Here is a 16,031-nt window from a genome sequence, read left to right on the forward strand (position 1 = left end):
AATATTCTTAGTATGGTTACTTACTTAGGTGATCCCTCGTTGTTCGAGGACGATAGTCTTCCAACCTTGGTATCTTGGGTGTGTGTTCTTAGGTGGCTGAAGAGACCGATTCTTGACCCGCATATTCTCCCGCAGTGAGGACATTGGTTTCCAGGTGGAAGGCGGTCCCGGTCGGGGTTAGCTTGACGCTCCTTCCTCTTGGCACGTTTCTCCCTTAAGCCCTCCATTCGTGCCTCTTTGAACTCCGCAGCACTGCTGGTCACAGCTGACCTCCAATTGGAGCGCTCAAGGGCCAGGGCTTCCCAGTTCTCAGTGTCTATGCCACAGTTTTTAAGGTTGGCTTTGAGCCCATCTTTAAATCTCTTTTCCTGCCCACCAACATTCCGTTTCCCATTCTTGAGTTCGGAGTAGAGGAGCTGCTTTGGGAGACGGTGATCGGGCATTCGGACAACGTGGCCAGTCCAGCGGAGTTGATGGTGTAGGAGCATTGCTTCAATGCTGGTGGTCTTTGCTTCCTCAAGCACACTGACATTTGTCCGCCTGTCTTCCCAAGAGATTTGCAGGATTTTCCTGAGGCAACGCTGATGGAAACGCTCCAGGAGTTTGGTGTGACGTCTGTACACAGTCCACGTTTCGCAGGCGTAGAGCAGGATTGGGAGGACAATGGCTTTATAAACAAGCACCTTGGTATCTCTACGGATGTCCCGGTCATCAAACACTCTCTGCTTCATACGGAAAAATGCTGCACTCGCAGAGCTCAGGCGGTGTTGTATTTCAGTGTCGATGTTGACTTTTGTGGAGAGATGGCTGCCAAGGTAGCGGAAATGGTCAACATTTTCTAATGTTACACCGTTAAGCTGTATTCCTGGCTTTGCAGAGGGATTAGTTGGTGCCTGTTGGAAGAGCACTTTGGTTTTCTCGATGTTCAGTGAGAGGCCGAGCTTCTCGTATGCTTCTGCGAAGGTGTTTAGAGTGGCTTGTAGGTCTTCTTCTGAATGTGCACAGACTACGTTGTCATCAGCATATTGGAGTTCTATAACAGATGTTGTGGTGACCTTGGTTTTGGCTCTCAGTCTGCTGAGGTTAAATAGCTTGCCATCTGTCCGATAGATGATTTCCACTCCGGTGGGAAGCTTCCCATCAACAAGGTGAAGTATCATAGTGATGAAGATGGAAAGTAAGGTGGGGGCAATAACACATCCCTGCTTGACACCTGATTCCACCTTAAATGGGTCACTTTGGGAGCCGTTGCTGTCCAAGACTGTTGCCATCATGTCATCATGGAGGAGCCGCAGGATGTTCACAAATTTGTCAGGGCACCCGATTTTTTGGAGGATGGTCCAGAGAGCGCTGCGATTCACTGTGTCGAATGCCTTTGCAAGGTCAATGAATGCCATGTACAGAGGTTGGTTTTGTTCCCTGCATTTTTCTTGGAGCTGTCGAGCAGTGAAGATCATGTCCACTGTTCCTCTGGAGGGACGGACGCCATTCTGGGATTCTGGGAGGGTGTCTTCTGAGACAGGGAGAAGGCGGTTTGCAAGGATTCTTGCAAGGATTTTCCCGGCGGAGGTTAGAAGGGAGATACCACGATAGTTCCCGCAGTCTGTTCTGTCCCCTTTCTTGAAAAGGGTGATGATGGTGGCATCCTTGAAGTCTGCTGGGATTTTCTCAGTCATCCACACCTTTTCAATGAGCTGGTGGAGTTGTTGTATCAGCTCAGGTCCACCCTCTTTGAAGATTTCAGCAGGAATCCCATCAGGTCCGCTGGCTTTGTTGTTTTTTTGTTGGCTGATGGCATTGCTGACTTCTTCCAAACTAGGCAGTGCTGCAAGCTCATCCCTGGTTTGTTGTTGCGGGATTTCTGAGAGGGTCTCTTCGGCCACATTGGAGCTGCGATTCAGCAGGTTCTGGTAGTGCTCTTTCCAACGTAGTGCAATTGATGTTTTGTCCTTCAGAAATTTGGTTCCATCTGATGAGCGTAGGGGCTGTATGCCATGGTTTCTTGGTCCATAAATGATCTTTGTGGCTTTGAAAAATCCCTGAGCGTCATGGGTATCTGCAAGGTGTTGGATTTCTTCAGCCTTCTTTGTCCACCAGATGTTCTTGAGTTCTCTGGTCCTTCTTTGGACCTCAGCTTTTGCACTGGCATAGATCTTTTTCTTGGCAGCACAGTTGGTGTCTCTCTGCCATGTTTGGAAGGCTTTCCTTTTGTTATCAATCAGCTGTTGGATCTCTTTGTCGTTATCATCAAACCAGTCTTGATGTTTCTTAGTTAGGTATCCAATGCTTTCTTCGCAGGCTGTGATGATGGAGGTCTTCAGTTTGTTCCAATGTTCCTCAACATTTTCGGGGTGTTCTGTGGGTAGATGATCCTTGAGTATTGTTTGGAGAAGGGCTCGTTTGGAGGGCTCCTGAAGGGCTTGGGTGTTCATTTTGCGCCTTGTTTTTCTTCCTTGGAGTCTGCGTTTGGGGACGATCTTGATAGCCATCCTGGATCGGATTAACCTGTGGTCTGTCCAGCAGTCAACAGTACCTGTCATGGCTCTTGTGAGAAGCACATCGCGGCGGTCTCTGGCACGTGTGATAACATAGTCCAGGAGGTGCCAATGCTTTGACCGAGGGTGCTTCCATGATGTCTTGAGCTTGTTTTTCTGGTGGAAGAGCGTGTTGGTGATGACAAGGTTGTGCTCTCCGCATTTGGTGAGAAGCAAGATGCCATTCGAGTTGCTGTTTCCGACTCCGTCTTTTCCTATGATCCCTGGCCACAGGTCAGAGTCCCTTCCGACTCTTGCATTAAAGTCCCCCAGGAGGATGATTTTGTCCTCCTTAGGTATCTCCGATAGGATAGTGTCCAGCTGACAGTAAAAATTTTCCTTGATGTCTTCGTCAGCATCTAGTGTTGGTGCATAGGCGCATATGATGGTTGCCTGTTGGTTTTTGGCAAGGTTAATTCAGAGGGTTGAAAGTCGTTCGTTGATGCCAGTGGGTGCTTCAGTCAGGTGCTTCACCAGGTCGTTTCTGATCGCAAAGCCAACTCCGTGTATTCTTCACTCTTCTTCAGGCAGTCCCTTCCAGAAGAAGGTGTAGCCTCCCTTTTCTTCCTTCAGCTGCCCCTCTCCTGCTCTCCGGGTCTCCTGAAGGGCTGCTATGTCAATCTTAAAGCATCCCAGCTCCCTTGCAATGATAGCAGTCCTGCATTCGGGGCGTTCGCTGTCAGTGTTATCTAACAGTGTCCGTACGTTCCATGTTCCAAAGTTCATTTTTCTTTTTTGGCCGCAGAGTGGTGACCCCTCTGGACACGGCAGTCCAGTCAGGGTAGGAGAGGCAGACTATGTTTAGGGCACCTTTTCTAGCCCCTTCCCCGTGTGGGGTGAGCAGAGCGGATCCTAAAAAGGGCTGATCAGTCATGGATACAGCTGCCGGACTACTCAACTGCCTCGGTCCTTGAGGTAGAACGACTGAGTCCATATCCACTGCCCATGTGCCAGTCTGTGACTAGGGGCTTCCAGATTTCACAGTCCTGCCCCCGTCGCCACTCGCTGATCGCCATGGGACTTTTGTAGGTTTGTTTTTATTTTTGTTGGAAGACGCCTGTGCGTGATTTTTTTTAATGTGTGGAGATCAGTGCACGGCCGGTCAACACACAGTCTTCACAGAGTGAGGTTCCAGCAGTGGTGTGGTTAACACAACGAGAGTGGCTTCTCAGTCTGTTGCAGCCTTCTTCCGCCTTCACAGCCATTGTAAGATGTACCATGTTATCCTCCGCCTGCTCCGCCGTTGAGGTCTTTGGGTCTTCGGATTGGGCTTGGTCTGGAACCTCCCCTGCGGCCACTCCTGGGAGTGCATCACTCCAGCGGCTGTGCCCACAGGTTCATCGGAACACACAAGCCCCCTCACCATGGCAAGGTGACAATCCATTGAGGGGGGGGTATGGAATGGGAATGGAATCAGGGGAGTCATCTTCTTAGCCACTGGGATTGTCAACTAGCCATGAAACTTACATAAAATGGAATGGGGTATGAAAAAAGTGAAAGAATCAAGTGACTAAGTTGACTCATTTTAGTCTGAACTTTCAAGGATATCAATCTTCTTCAGATACATTGAAAAAGCTCATACCAAGAGTCCTTCGAGATAGGGCTAAATCCCAGGAGGAACTGGGATAATTTAATTCCAGTTCCTTCCAGGATTTATTCCCCACACCTCCTCCAAACCCCACGCTTTCCTTCTGGGGATGGCTACATGCCCTCCCCGGTCAGCCAGACTCCTGGAGTGTCATTTGGATGCATCAGAAGCTGTCTACGAGGGGCCTGTGTATGAAGCCAGGCCACTCTGGTAAGTTTTTGGGGCAAAATGGATGACTGGGATGGGAGGGTGGGGGTGCCATCCTGCTCCTTTGTGCTCTGGGAGCCCAAAGAACTGGGGTGACAATGGGGATTGACCATGGGGATTGATCCCAGGATTGCAAAACATGATTCTGGGAGTCAATCCCCATAGATCCACATCTGGAAAGATTAGGACTTTACATTAAGTTCTAGATCTTTCAAGGTGTCAAATTAATCCAGAGTAAACTGGGAAATCCCAGTTTACTCTGGATTAATTCAGGTTTACCTGAGGCATCCTTTAGGCACCTGAGATAAACCTGTGACCCATCATGGTTTATGGGCTTGTGTGGAAGGGCCCTAAAACAAATGAGTCTTGAAGATAATGTTTGATTTTGTCTTTTCCTTTTATGTTAGAACAGATGAACACAATTATCAAGCTATTGAGGTCAGAATGGTTAGTGGTCCCGCACTGTCTTATATATCATTCCAGAAGTGGAATGGGAGATGCATTATGAATCTTCTTCTGCTGATTTTATTTGGCTTTCTATGGAATATAATTTTATAATATACACCAAGTGGAAAGCAGTAGAAAAAGAAGGCAATATTAAAGATGGATTGATTTAATAAAGGAAGCCATGGTACTGAGTTTACTTCACAGATTTATAGAATCCTGGAGTTGGAAGAGACTACAAGGGGCACCTGGTCTAACCCCCTGCTATGCAGGAATACATAAGTAAGCAAACCTGAAAGATACCTATTCAGGTATTCTTTAAAGACTTACAAGGGGGTGAGTTCACTACTCTTTGAAGCAATTTATTCCACTGCCAAACATTTCTTACAGTACTTCCCGCCTTCCTAATGTTTAGATGGAATCTCTTTTCTTGTAATTTGAATCCACTGGTTCTCATTCTCATCTGTGGAGCAGTGAAAAACAAGCTCATTCTGTCTTCTACATGACCTCCTTTCAGATATTTAAAGATAGCTGTCATGTCACCTTTTAGTCTTCTCTTCTCTATACTAAACATACCTATCTCCCTAAGTTGTTCCTCAAAACAGAACAATACAAAGTATTTGATGCCTTGCTCTCTTATCCCAGATTATGTGGCAGTGGAGACTCGTATAATCCAGTACAAAGCAGATAACCTGGGATCAGAAACCTTGGATATAAGGTCAGTGTAGAAGGGGCCTTAATGTTGCCATAAATCAAAAGCCAGTTTGATGGCAAATGAGAACAACAACTAACTGTATATCACTATTCAACTACACCCCTTCCCCCATTTTGTCTTCTCCACTCAGGTTGCTTTGAGTCCCCTTGGGGTTGAGAAGGGTGGGGTACAAATATGGTAAATAAATAAATAAATTTTTCTACTATTCTGCTTAACTTTCAACCCATCCCTTAATTTATTGGCTCACACACCTGACCAGGCTGCAACTATTAATTCAGAGACAAAAGCTTCATTTAGTTAAACCTTTGTTAGCCTTTTGTAATCTTTTAGTGTATTGTTGGTGGATACTTGGATAATTAAATGGGAAGTCCCCCACTTTTCTTGGCTTTTAAAAAGAAAATCTGCCCCTTCCGTCCCTCTCTTCATCTTTATACCCACCCTCTTTTTCAGGGTATGATATAGCTGGAAATTTTGGTAAGTTTCAGGGTTGAAAGCAAAAGATATAGCCGGTAAATCTATACAGTACTTTGTTATCCTTCCTTGTGGTTTTTTAAAAAACCCTACTCAAAAATAATCCCTGTCGGGCTTAACCTGCAAAACATGTAGCCTACCACTGATCTCTGCAGATCATATTTTTGATAAGGCAGTAGGGAGCCAGAATACAAGTAGTGACTGTGCAGCACTGTTTGAAGTTGTCAACAAGTATATGTGGAGACATAATCACCATGCTTAAATATCTGAAAGGATGTCAAGGAAGAGGGAGCAAGCTTGTTTTCTGCTGCCCTGGTGACTTAATAGGACTTGGAGCAATGGGTACAAATTTCAGGAAAGGAAATTCCACCTGAACATTAGGAAGAACTTCCTCACCGTGAGAGCTGCTCAACAGTGGAACTCTCTTCCTCGTCGTGTGGTGGGGGCTCCTTCCTTGGAGACTTTTGAACAGAGCCTGGGTTGCCATCCTGTTGTGAATGCTTTGTGCTTTTTCCTGCATGGCAAGAAGTTGGACTTGATGGCCCATGTAGTCTTTTCCAGCTCTGTGATTCAATGATTCTATGAGAGAATCCCCATGTCATTCTCTGTAAATGCAACAGTCTGCGCCAAAGCCATTATTTTAAATGAGTCAATCAATAATTTAATTAATTTAATTTAATTGAGTATAAGACTTTCTGTTATTTGTGCTGGTGGTAATGAATTATTTCCCCAATTTCCAACACATAACATTATCAAATTCAATTTTAAACCTACTGTTCTAGGCTCTTTGTTCAACACTCTTAGTACTGTCTCCACCTTCTACTTCTCCTTCTAGTTTTCTGGCAACTGGCCAAGACAACAGATAATGGCACCAACTTCAACATTTCAGATCTTGTCTGTACAGGAACTTTCATTAAAGACCCTGAAGGGGCTGTCCTCACAAGAGATATCAAGAGAGGAATGATATGATTTTCTCAAGCTTGTGTAATAAGCAAGCAAGAGGGAACACGAGAGAGGTATATGTAATTATACATGGTGATGAAGAAATTTATACAGAGGAGATTTTTTCCTTCTCTTATACTAGAAGTTGAGCCCCGGTGGCAAAGTGCGTTAAAGCACTGAGCTGGAGACCGAAAGGTGCCAGGTTCAAACCCTGGGAGCGGCGTGAGCGGCCACTGTTAGCTCCAGCTCCTGCCAACCTAGCAGTTCGAAAACATGCCAATGTGAGTGGATCAATAGGTACCGCTCTGGTGGGAAGTTAACGGTGCTCCATGCAGGCATACCAGCCACATGACCTTGGAGGTGTCTACGGACAACGCTGGCTCTTCAGCTTAGAAATGGAGATGAGCACCAAACCCCAGAGTCAGACATGACTAGACTTAACGTCAGGGGAAACCTTTACCTTTTTATACTAGAAGTTGGGTCATAAAATAAAGTTAATGGTGTAATGTTCAGGATACAAGAAGTATAATTCACAGAGATGCATATGAAAGCTGAATCTCTAATATCATTCTCATCATGACAGGAGAATGTTGATTTAATAAGCTTGTCTGTGGGAAGATATCATTTCTTTTTTACTATAGACAAGCACTCTGTGATACAAGGAGGAGAATACAGATTCTGTCCCCAAGTAACAGAACACAGAGAGCATCTACCTGAATAAAACATTCCTAGTGTCTGTCTTTTGGATTTATGCACAGATGCTTCCAGACTTGTTTTATGTGGCTTAAGTACAAGAAGTGATGTTTATACATCATGTGTATGTGTGTTGGTGAATTATACTGACCATTTTTGAATCCATATCACACAAATCCCTCTCTTTGAAGTATAGATAGTGGGGGTTCATATTGGCCATGGACAGATGCAGTGTGCCTTGTGGGTGCAACTTGAGTCTTGAAAATGAATGCTGTACATTTCAAACACTGAACCACATCACACTTCTATTTTGCTGTCTCTGGCTAAGCTAAGGGCTATTCAGCTTCTATTTGTTCAGGCAGCTGCATGGTCATTTTTGTCACACACATAGCCCATGGGAAACAGGGAAATAATGCCTTGCCTATGCTCAACCATGCTTTCTTGCTATGTGGACAAAACTGATCAAATATCCTGAAAATATTTTAATTGAAAGGTGGCACATAATCTAAACAAGTAAACAGTTTAAACAAGCAGAACAGATGATGCATCCTTAGCAGGGTTCTGCAGGGAGACAAATGTCACGCACACCCTGCTTGTGACCTTCTCAGAGTCACGCAGCTGGCCACTGTGGGACACCGGACGCTGGACCAGCTGGTGCCTTGGCCTTATTCAGCAGGGCTCTATTGATGTTCTTCTAATACACAGGCATGGATGAGTTCACATAAATGCAGATTTCTAAAACAACACAGGGAGCTCTTAACACAGAGTGGGTCATGCCAATATCTGCTGCTGCTGGAAGGCCAGAATGCATACAGAACTTTGATGAGCAGCATCACATGGGGGGCAGGGAAAGGGAGGAGGAGAAATCAAAACATTGGGGGCTTTAGGTTAGGTGAGACTTCTTTGTTGTGTGGTCAAACAGCAACTCACAAATACAGGCTGATGAAAGGAAAGGCATGCAGGGAGAGGTGCAATGAGGTGCAAAATACACTCAAGGCTTTCCACAAGGTTCTCACTATTTTATAAAATCTTTGCAGTCATCATGTTACTACAAAAGGATATGTTCTTATAATGCACTACAAAGCTCTTATAATTTTATCCTGGAATCCCCAAACATGAGTTATGTAAGAATAAACTTCATTGATTCTTACCATTCCATGATGATTAGGAGGCATCTCTTCCCATGATGTATATTTTCATAAACATCCAGGATGTGGACGATGTGGGGACAGCCAGAAGCCCGCCAATGATGATCCACTTCTTGTCGTGCTTTTGGGCTATCATACAAGAGCTGTGGAAGGGATAGGGACCAAGTAGAATTTAGCTTTTTTGTATGACCTTAGCTCACTGCCCTAAGGATCCTAATAGTCATGAAATATAGAAACACATTCAGTTGGACAATAGTGAGAGAGGGTGGCCATTCCTGATTTTATCAGAGCTATTGTTATCATCTGGAAGGGCTGTCGGTGTATTTGGAAAAAAAGTAGATTACCAAAAGAGTATCCAATATGTTGGGATGGAACAAATTTGCTAACACTGAGGAATTTCCTCCTAGTTTTTTTTCTAGGAAAAAAAAAACATTTCAAGAACATACAAAAATGTAATATTAGCCCCTTTGACAGACTGAAAGACACAACATTGTTCATCCTGGACAATAAATACAGGTTTATCACAAGTTCTGGGGGTGAAGTTGTTATTTGCTTGGAATGTCCAAATCTTAAAACAGCATGATATATCACATACATGGCCTGCCACAAACTCAGATGCCAACTCCATCCCCACATCTACTCTGGGAACAAATAACATCACTCACAACATCGGAACTATACCTGCTGCTCTTCAAATGTGATATATGACATCCTATTTCAGTAATGTCCTTCTATATTGTATATTTCTTATTTAACAAACAGGAAAATCTCTACCCAAGAGGATAAAGTAGACACAAATCTGACTTTAGTTGACAAAAAAAATGAAAACCATCCCAACCTTCCTAGACATATAGTATGGGATTTACAAATCACAGACTTTGACAAGGAAATTTCAAAGGAAGACTAGAAAAGGAAACAGTTGAATTGAACTATATTCACAAATTCCAACTCATTAGAGGTTCTAACAAGATAATGGTTTTATAGTGCACTATATATATTAATATATGAGTCTTCAAAATGCATATAAAACAAAATAATGTCCTTGGAGAAGGATTTGATCCCAAGAATCAATGTTTGGTAAGCAGATGCATTGCTTTCACACATCAATACTAACTGATGCTCTAAAGATCTGAAAAACATGTACCATCTCACCACTGCTTTTTGAAGATTTAGAGGGGTCATGATTTGCATCTTCTTGTCTATCCCTTCCCACAATTGTATAAATACGTGAACTAACATGAGGTTTTCATATCATTATATATTGCATTTGAAGAAGTAGACTGACATTCACGAACACTCATGTGAAAACAAAAGGTTAGTTGTAAACGTTGATTTCTTTTTCCCCCTTCCCCTACCTTTCTTCTTTTAATATTACTTTAAAAACATAAAACGAATAATGTGTAATTTGGCTTGACATGAAAGTATCATACTTAATTTGGTAAAAGTATAGCTTATTTGAAAATAATTATAAATTGAATGCATATATATAGTGGGATATATAACAAACAGTTTGTCATAGTTCCAAGCAGACATAAAGCTCATGCCTGGACACGGCGATTGGCGGGTGAGGCCCTGCTCTCAGTCCCACCCCGATCTCAAACACAGCTGGTGGGAACGAGAGAAAGGCCTTCTCCATGGTCACCCCCACTTCTGGAACTCACTCCCAAAGGAGATTAAAACAGCCCCTCCTTGTTCTCTTTAAAAAAACGATTAAAAACCTTTTTATGTACACAAGCATATAGAGAGGAGGAGTTATAAACACATCTGGCAAAGCAAAATGGAACTGGAGTATGGAAACTGGCTTTAAAATTTTAATTTTTCACTATTAATAGTTTTAATGATTGAATCCCATTTTAATTGTGTATTGTCTAATTGTGTATTTTAGTATGTTTAATTTATTGTCCAGTTATATTATTATTTGATATTTGCTGTTTAATATGTTTTCACCTGTTTACAACTGTTTTTTGTTTTTCTGCACTTTATGGCATGGAATGTTTGCCACTTTATGTTGTAAACTGCCCTGTCCCCTGGGGAGAGATGGTGGGATAGAAATAATAATAATAATAATAATAATAATAATAATAATAATAATAATAATAATAATAATAATAGCCATGACAAGAATGGGAAAAAGAAACAAGCACAATGATTTACAATGAGGTAGTCACGTACATAGGGTGATATAAATGTTTACCTATTACATATGTTTTAGAAATAGGGTAGGAGTAAAACATGAACATCTTGTCTCAAATATTTTATTATTCATTCTAAAAACCATGATCTATTTTGCCTCCATTTTCTGGGGAGAAGGGGCTTAGGCAAAAATGAGGGGAAATGTGGGGAAGAGAAGCTTCTTTCTTTACTTGGGTATCACAGATCTACCAATGATAAAAGAATCAAAGGCTTCATTCTTTCCCTCTTCATAACAGTCTGCATGAAAAAACAATTTTATCATAATGTGCATATTCAACCCACAAGATCTAAGAGACAACGACTTCTGGATAGCAGCAAAATCTCATTGGACCAGAGTCAGAAGTCTCAGCTCTTCAGACCATGAAAACAAAGTTTGTTTCTTCTCCGCAGCAGAAAAAGTGGCACCTGCAAAGTATACTCCAGGGCCTTCAAGCAACCAAGGGTTGTGAAATACTCAGTGACTGTATGAATATGCTTCTTGAATGTTGAGCTAACCTCATGCATTTCAAGGGTCACTACATGTATTCTTTCTTATGCTTCAGTATCCACTATAGGCTGTAACTTTATTTTGAAGCATTCACTAACATCCTCCATCATACATCAAAGCAGAAAGTAACTTCAGTCATCACAAGACGGGAAGCCACACTTACTGATTTGCCACACTCACAGAGCTTTAGATGGATGTGATGCAAACCCCACCCCCCCACCCCCCCACAAAAATCCACAGGAACCACCTTTTTGTAACCATTCAGACATAGTTTCCTGGAAAGTTGGCATTTGGGGCCATGTTTGAGAATACAGATGTTGAACCCTGATTCCTATGAATCTTTTGCTTGCTTGTTGTATCACTCCCAGTTCTGTAACTGGTGAATTCTGTAAGAAAGGCTAACTGAAATGTTGAGATTGTGGGCTATTTTCCAGAACACAGATGCTTTTCTTGCAGAAAGTGATTCCTGAGCAATTTCTGTGACTTATCTAGTCTTGTGCATCTGCTGAGAAGTTGGCATCTGTGGCCATTTCCTGGATGTTTTGCCTGGAATGAATACACAAAAGGTGCTTTCCATGGAAGTTTTGTAGTATAGGTAGTGACCCTGGTGGGCATATAGTACCTCATGAAGTGGGACAACTCAGGACAGCATTATCTATGAAAAATAATTTTTTAAAAATATTTTAGCTACTATCATTGTTCCACCTCTTCCCTTCCTTCCTTTCTCTCTTACTCAAGCAAATTCCAAAGGAGGAGGTGTCTCTCCTGTCCATGTCATTTCCTCACAGCTTGTTCTTTCCCCCCTGTTCTAAGCAGACCCTTCCTTAGAATGCCGCTGCCCACTGTAGTCAATGGGATATATGTCACCAAAATCAACTCTCCATTGATTTCAATAACTTGACTCTGAAATTCACTTATGGTAATTCTCTAAGCATACGCAGCTGCCTATTTGAAATTCAAGGATTTTTTCCACACATTCTTCATGTTCTTCATATTCTTCATATTCTGATGATATTCCGGCTAAGAGCACACTCACAAAGAGAAATTCATCTATTCAGTACATCACACACATTTACGTTGCTATGAATAGCTTTTATTGGTTATTGGAAAAAAGAAGGCACAGAATGTTTTTAAACTAACACAAGTGTTTGTAAGCTCCAGTTAATGAAATTACTTCTAGACTTTAACCAAACAATTCATAAACAACTATACAGCAACAAGGAACATTTATCATGCTATAAATACATCATTTGGGAAGCAGCAGAAAAATCCCTGGAGTACAAAAAACATACCTTACCAACACGGTATGCCTGCATATACTGCTTGCTATATGCAAAAACTATCTGTGTAGGAAAACTGCCTACCCTGCCCGCCCCCAAAAGATCACATTAGAATTGCTGTAGTGTAAGAAAAATAAGAGTTACTAAGGACTATTTCAGACAATATTTTTTCTGACAGCAAAATAAATTTTATCCCACAAAGTATGCATGTTTATTCATTTGAGCTCAGTGGGATTTGCCCTCAGCTAAGTGGTGTAGGAATGCAGACTTCGTTTGTAATACGTGAATAGCAGCATGGATTTTCTATATTTTGAAACAAACAAATATTAAATCTATTTTTTATATCCACAGAGCAGTTGGGATTTGCTTCCTTTTTCATTTGAGCAACAAGATGAACACAAAATATGCTGCTATATTTAAGAAACTCAAAGATTTATTTACCACTTCTCATCTTTCTCAAATGCTTTTTTTTGTCTTATTCGTTATTTTTTATTTTAACGAGCATTGTGTTACGGCATGAATTATATAGCATTAGTCCTATTTTCCATTGGGCCGCAGGGATCCGGGCCCTGCCATTTCCACAGTAGTCTCGTATAACCTGTTTTCTAAAATACAAACACATGATTCTAGTTAGACTTTTGAGTGACTAAAATCTATATTATGATCTGTTTCTGGGCATGTTTCAAGTGTTAGTCATAACTTATAAAGTCCTATACAGCTTGGGGCCAGACTATTGCTGATATGAATCTGCTAGAACTTTTAAGATTATTAGGGAAAGACTTTCTCTTGGTCCCATCAGAGACTTCCTTGGGGAGACCACAAGAAAGCCTTCTTGGTGGCTGCTACTGTGCTACTGAATGTCCTTCCATGGGAGGCTAGGCAGGCCCCTTCCACACTTTCCTTTTGCTGGGAGGCAAAGACATTTTTATTTAAGCAGGCTCTCAACATATAAGCAGGGTGTGTGGGTTTATTTTATAGGGATTTTTTTTTACTGAACTCTGAAAACCTTTTGATGTTTAAAAATTGAATTGATTTAAATTGCTTTAATTTTTTTTACTGTAATTGTTTTTAATGCATTATGATAGGAAGCCACCTCGGGTTCCCTTCAGGGAGAAAGCCTGCAATAAAATTTTAAAAATCAATTAAATGCATAAATAAGTAAACAACATTCTGTTTAACAATGTTAATCTACAAAGGTGGATTTTAAGAGAGTAATCTGTTCTAAAGTCCTATTAATATAGGTTTTCTCTCTTCCCTTTATAGTATTGGGAGCACCCCACCCCCACTTTATCCTGTTTTATAGTCACTACAAGCACCATTTCTGTCTTAGATATTTCAGTTCTTAGGAACCAGCTGTCTATAGTACCCAATAAGTATGGTTTAATCTTATAATTTAAAGGAAGTACCATAACTGCTGGCTATCATGTGTGCATTCATAGCACTCAGTTAAAGCATGATCTACTTTCCCATTAATAATCCAAGATTAGCAAAGCTACAGAGGACAGCAAACACTTCTTCAAATAGATAAAATGTAAAATTTATTCACCCAGCAATAAAATCAAATCTCATAAGTAAAGGTGCATAGTTTTGAATGGTGGGCTGAGAGGAGAGGAACAATACCTATCAAACACAATATCAGATTGAACAACTGAAAAGATAGTTGTCACTGTTAATTAATGCACATTCACAGCAACTGAAATGTGACATGAATAACCAATGACATTAACATTGGGCCTCACATTTGCAAAACAGCAAATTTTTTCTTCAGGCATTAACAGCATTCTATGAAGATGTAACTAAATGAATTATTTTAGTTAGCTGTTTTGTGATTTGTTTAAATTACTGATTTCAGCTTTGAGTCCTATCTTTTGAACAACAAATGAGTTAGAGAAGCACTGCAACCTATGGCTCCAAAAATATTGTTAAACTCCAGTTTCCATCATATGACTACTATTCATACTGGTTGATGTTGCACCAACATCTGCGGCCTATTCAGATGAGTTTATTGTGTGTTCTTGCATGACAGGGGGGTTGGCATGAGTGGCCCTTGCAGTCTCTTCCAACTTTATGATTCTAAGCACAGTACAATTAATATTCCCAATCCAGGAAACATATTCCAGGGTAGCTTTGTTGGCCATACAGACCCCAAAACCCATAAAAGGGCAATATCTTTATTGGCCAACCAAAATGAACAAAATACATCATGTGAGCTATCAAAATTCTACTATCTTTTTCATCAGGTGAAGGATGTTTTTTTAAAAAAAACCACAAGCACACTTTTTGGGTCTGTTGTTTCAGTGTGGTTCAGTTGTTCTGGATGAATTTCAATACAGGGAAAGGTCATATGAGGGTCAGGGAGAAATGGTAATTAAAGACAGGTATTAACATTTCAAATCAATTACTAGATTTTCTAATGGAGCCTTCTTAACAGCAATAATGGACCCTTTGGTTCTAGGATCCCCCCCATCGATACACAAATGCCTTTATATACAAGTAAAATGGCATTCCTTATACGAAATGGCAAAATCGAGGTTTGCTTTTTGTTTTGTATTTTAAATTTGGAATATTTCCAAATTATGGATGATGGAATCTATGGACACAGAGTCCATGGATACAGGTGGGCCAACTCTACCAATTTTGGATGAATGTTCTCCCAGAATGGCTTACTTAGATTCTGCTCAGTAGACTCTAGTTTGGTATCAAGTTAAAACTTAAAACAGAAGAGGTGGACAACTGTGGCCCTCCAGATGTTGTTCATTTATACTTGGCCACGGTATTTATTTGCCATATTTATACCTCACCTTTCTCAACTCCGAAGGGGACTCAAGGTGAATTTACACATAGGCAACTATTCAATGCATTAAAAACAATGTACAATTAAAATAAACATATTAAATAGAATTTAAAACACATTAAAATTCTTAAACACATTACTTTCACTATTCATCACACTATCTGCAATCATAATCCAGGCCATTCCAATTGTCACTGCACATAATTCCATATCTATCTATTACACAACAATTTTCTCCAAAGGCTTGATCCCATGTTTTTACTCTCTTTTGGAAGGTCAGGCGGGAGGGGGCTGATCTAATATCCCTGGGGAGGGAGTTCCATAGATGAGTAGCCACCAACGAGAAGGCTCTGTCTCTCATCCCCACCAGTTGTGCCTGTGGAGGTGGTGGGATCGAGAGCAGGGCCTCCTTGCACAGTCGTATTCTCTGAGATGTTTCATAGGAAGAGATCTGTACAGACAGGTAAGCTGGGCCAGAACTGTTTAGGGCTTTATAGGCTAACGCCAGTAGCAGACTGGAAGCCAGTGGAGCTTG

The 16,031-nt window shown here is 41.4% G+C and overlaps 1 protein-coding gene across 3 annotated transcripts in view; it reads right to left on the minus strand.

Annotated features, from left to right (window-relative positions):
- mapkapk3 (MAPK activated protein kinase 3) overlaps nucleotides 1–16,031 on the minus strand; it is a 123,896-nt gene that overhangs the window by 30,472 nt on the left and 77,393 nt on the right. For all 3 annotated transcript variants that reach the window (XM_062970081.1, XM_003217628.4, XM_062970080.1), the window contains exon 3: nucleotides 8,746–8,885. In XM_062970081.1, the coding sequence (XP_062826151.1) occupies nucleotides 8,746–8,885 (140 nt within the window). The remainder of the gene's footprint in view (nucleotides 1–8,745; nucleotides 8,886–16,031) is intronic.

This window comes from Anolis carolinensis, chromosome 2, assembly GCF_035594765.1.
Source record: "Anolis carolinensis isolate JA03-04 chromosome 2, rAnoCar3.1.pri, whole genome shotgun sequence".
NCBI lineage: Eukaryota > Metazoa > Chordata > Lepidosauria > Squamata > Dactyloidae > Anolis > Anolis carolinensis.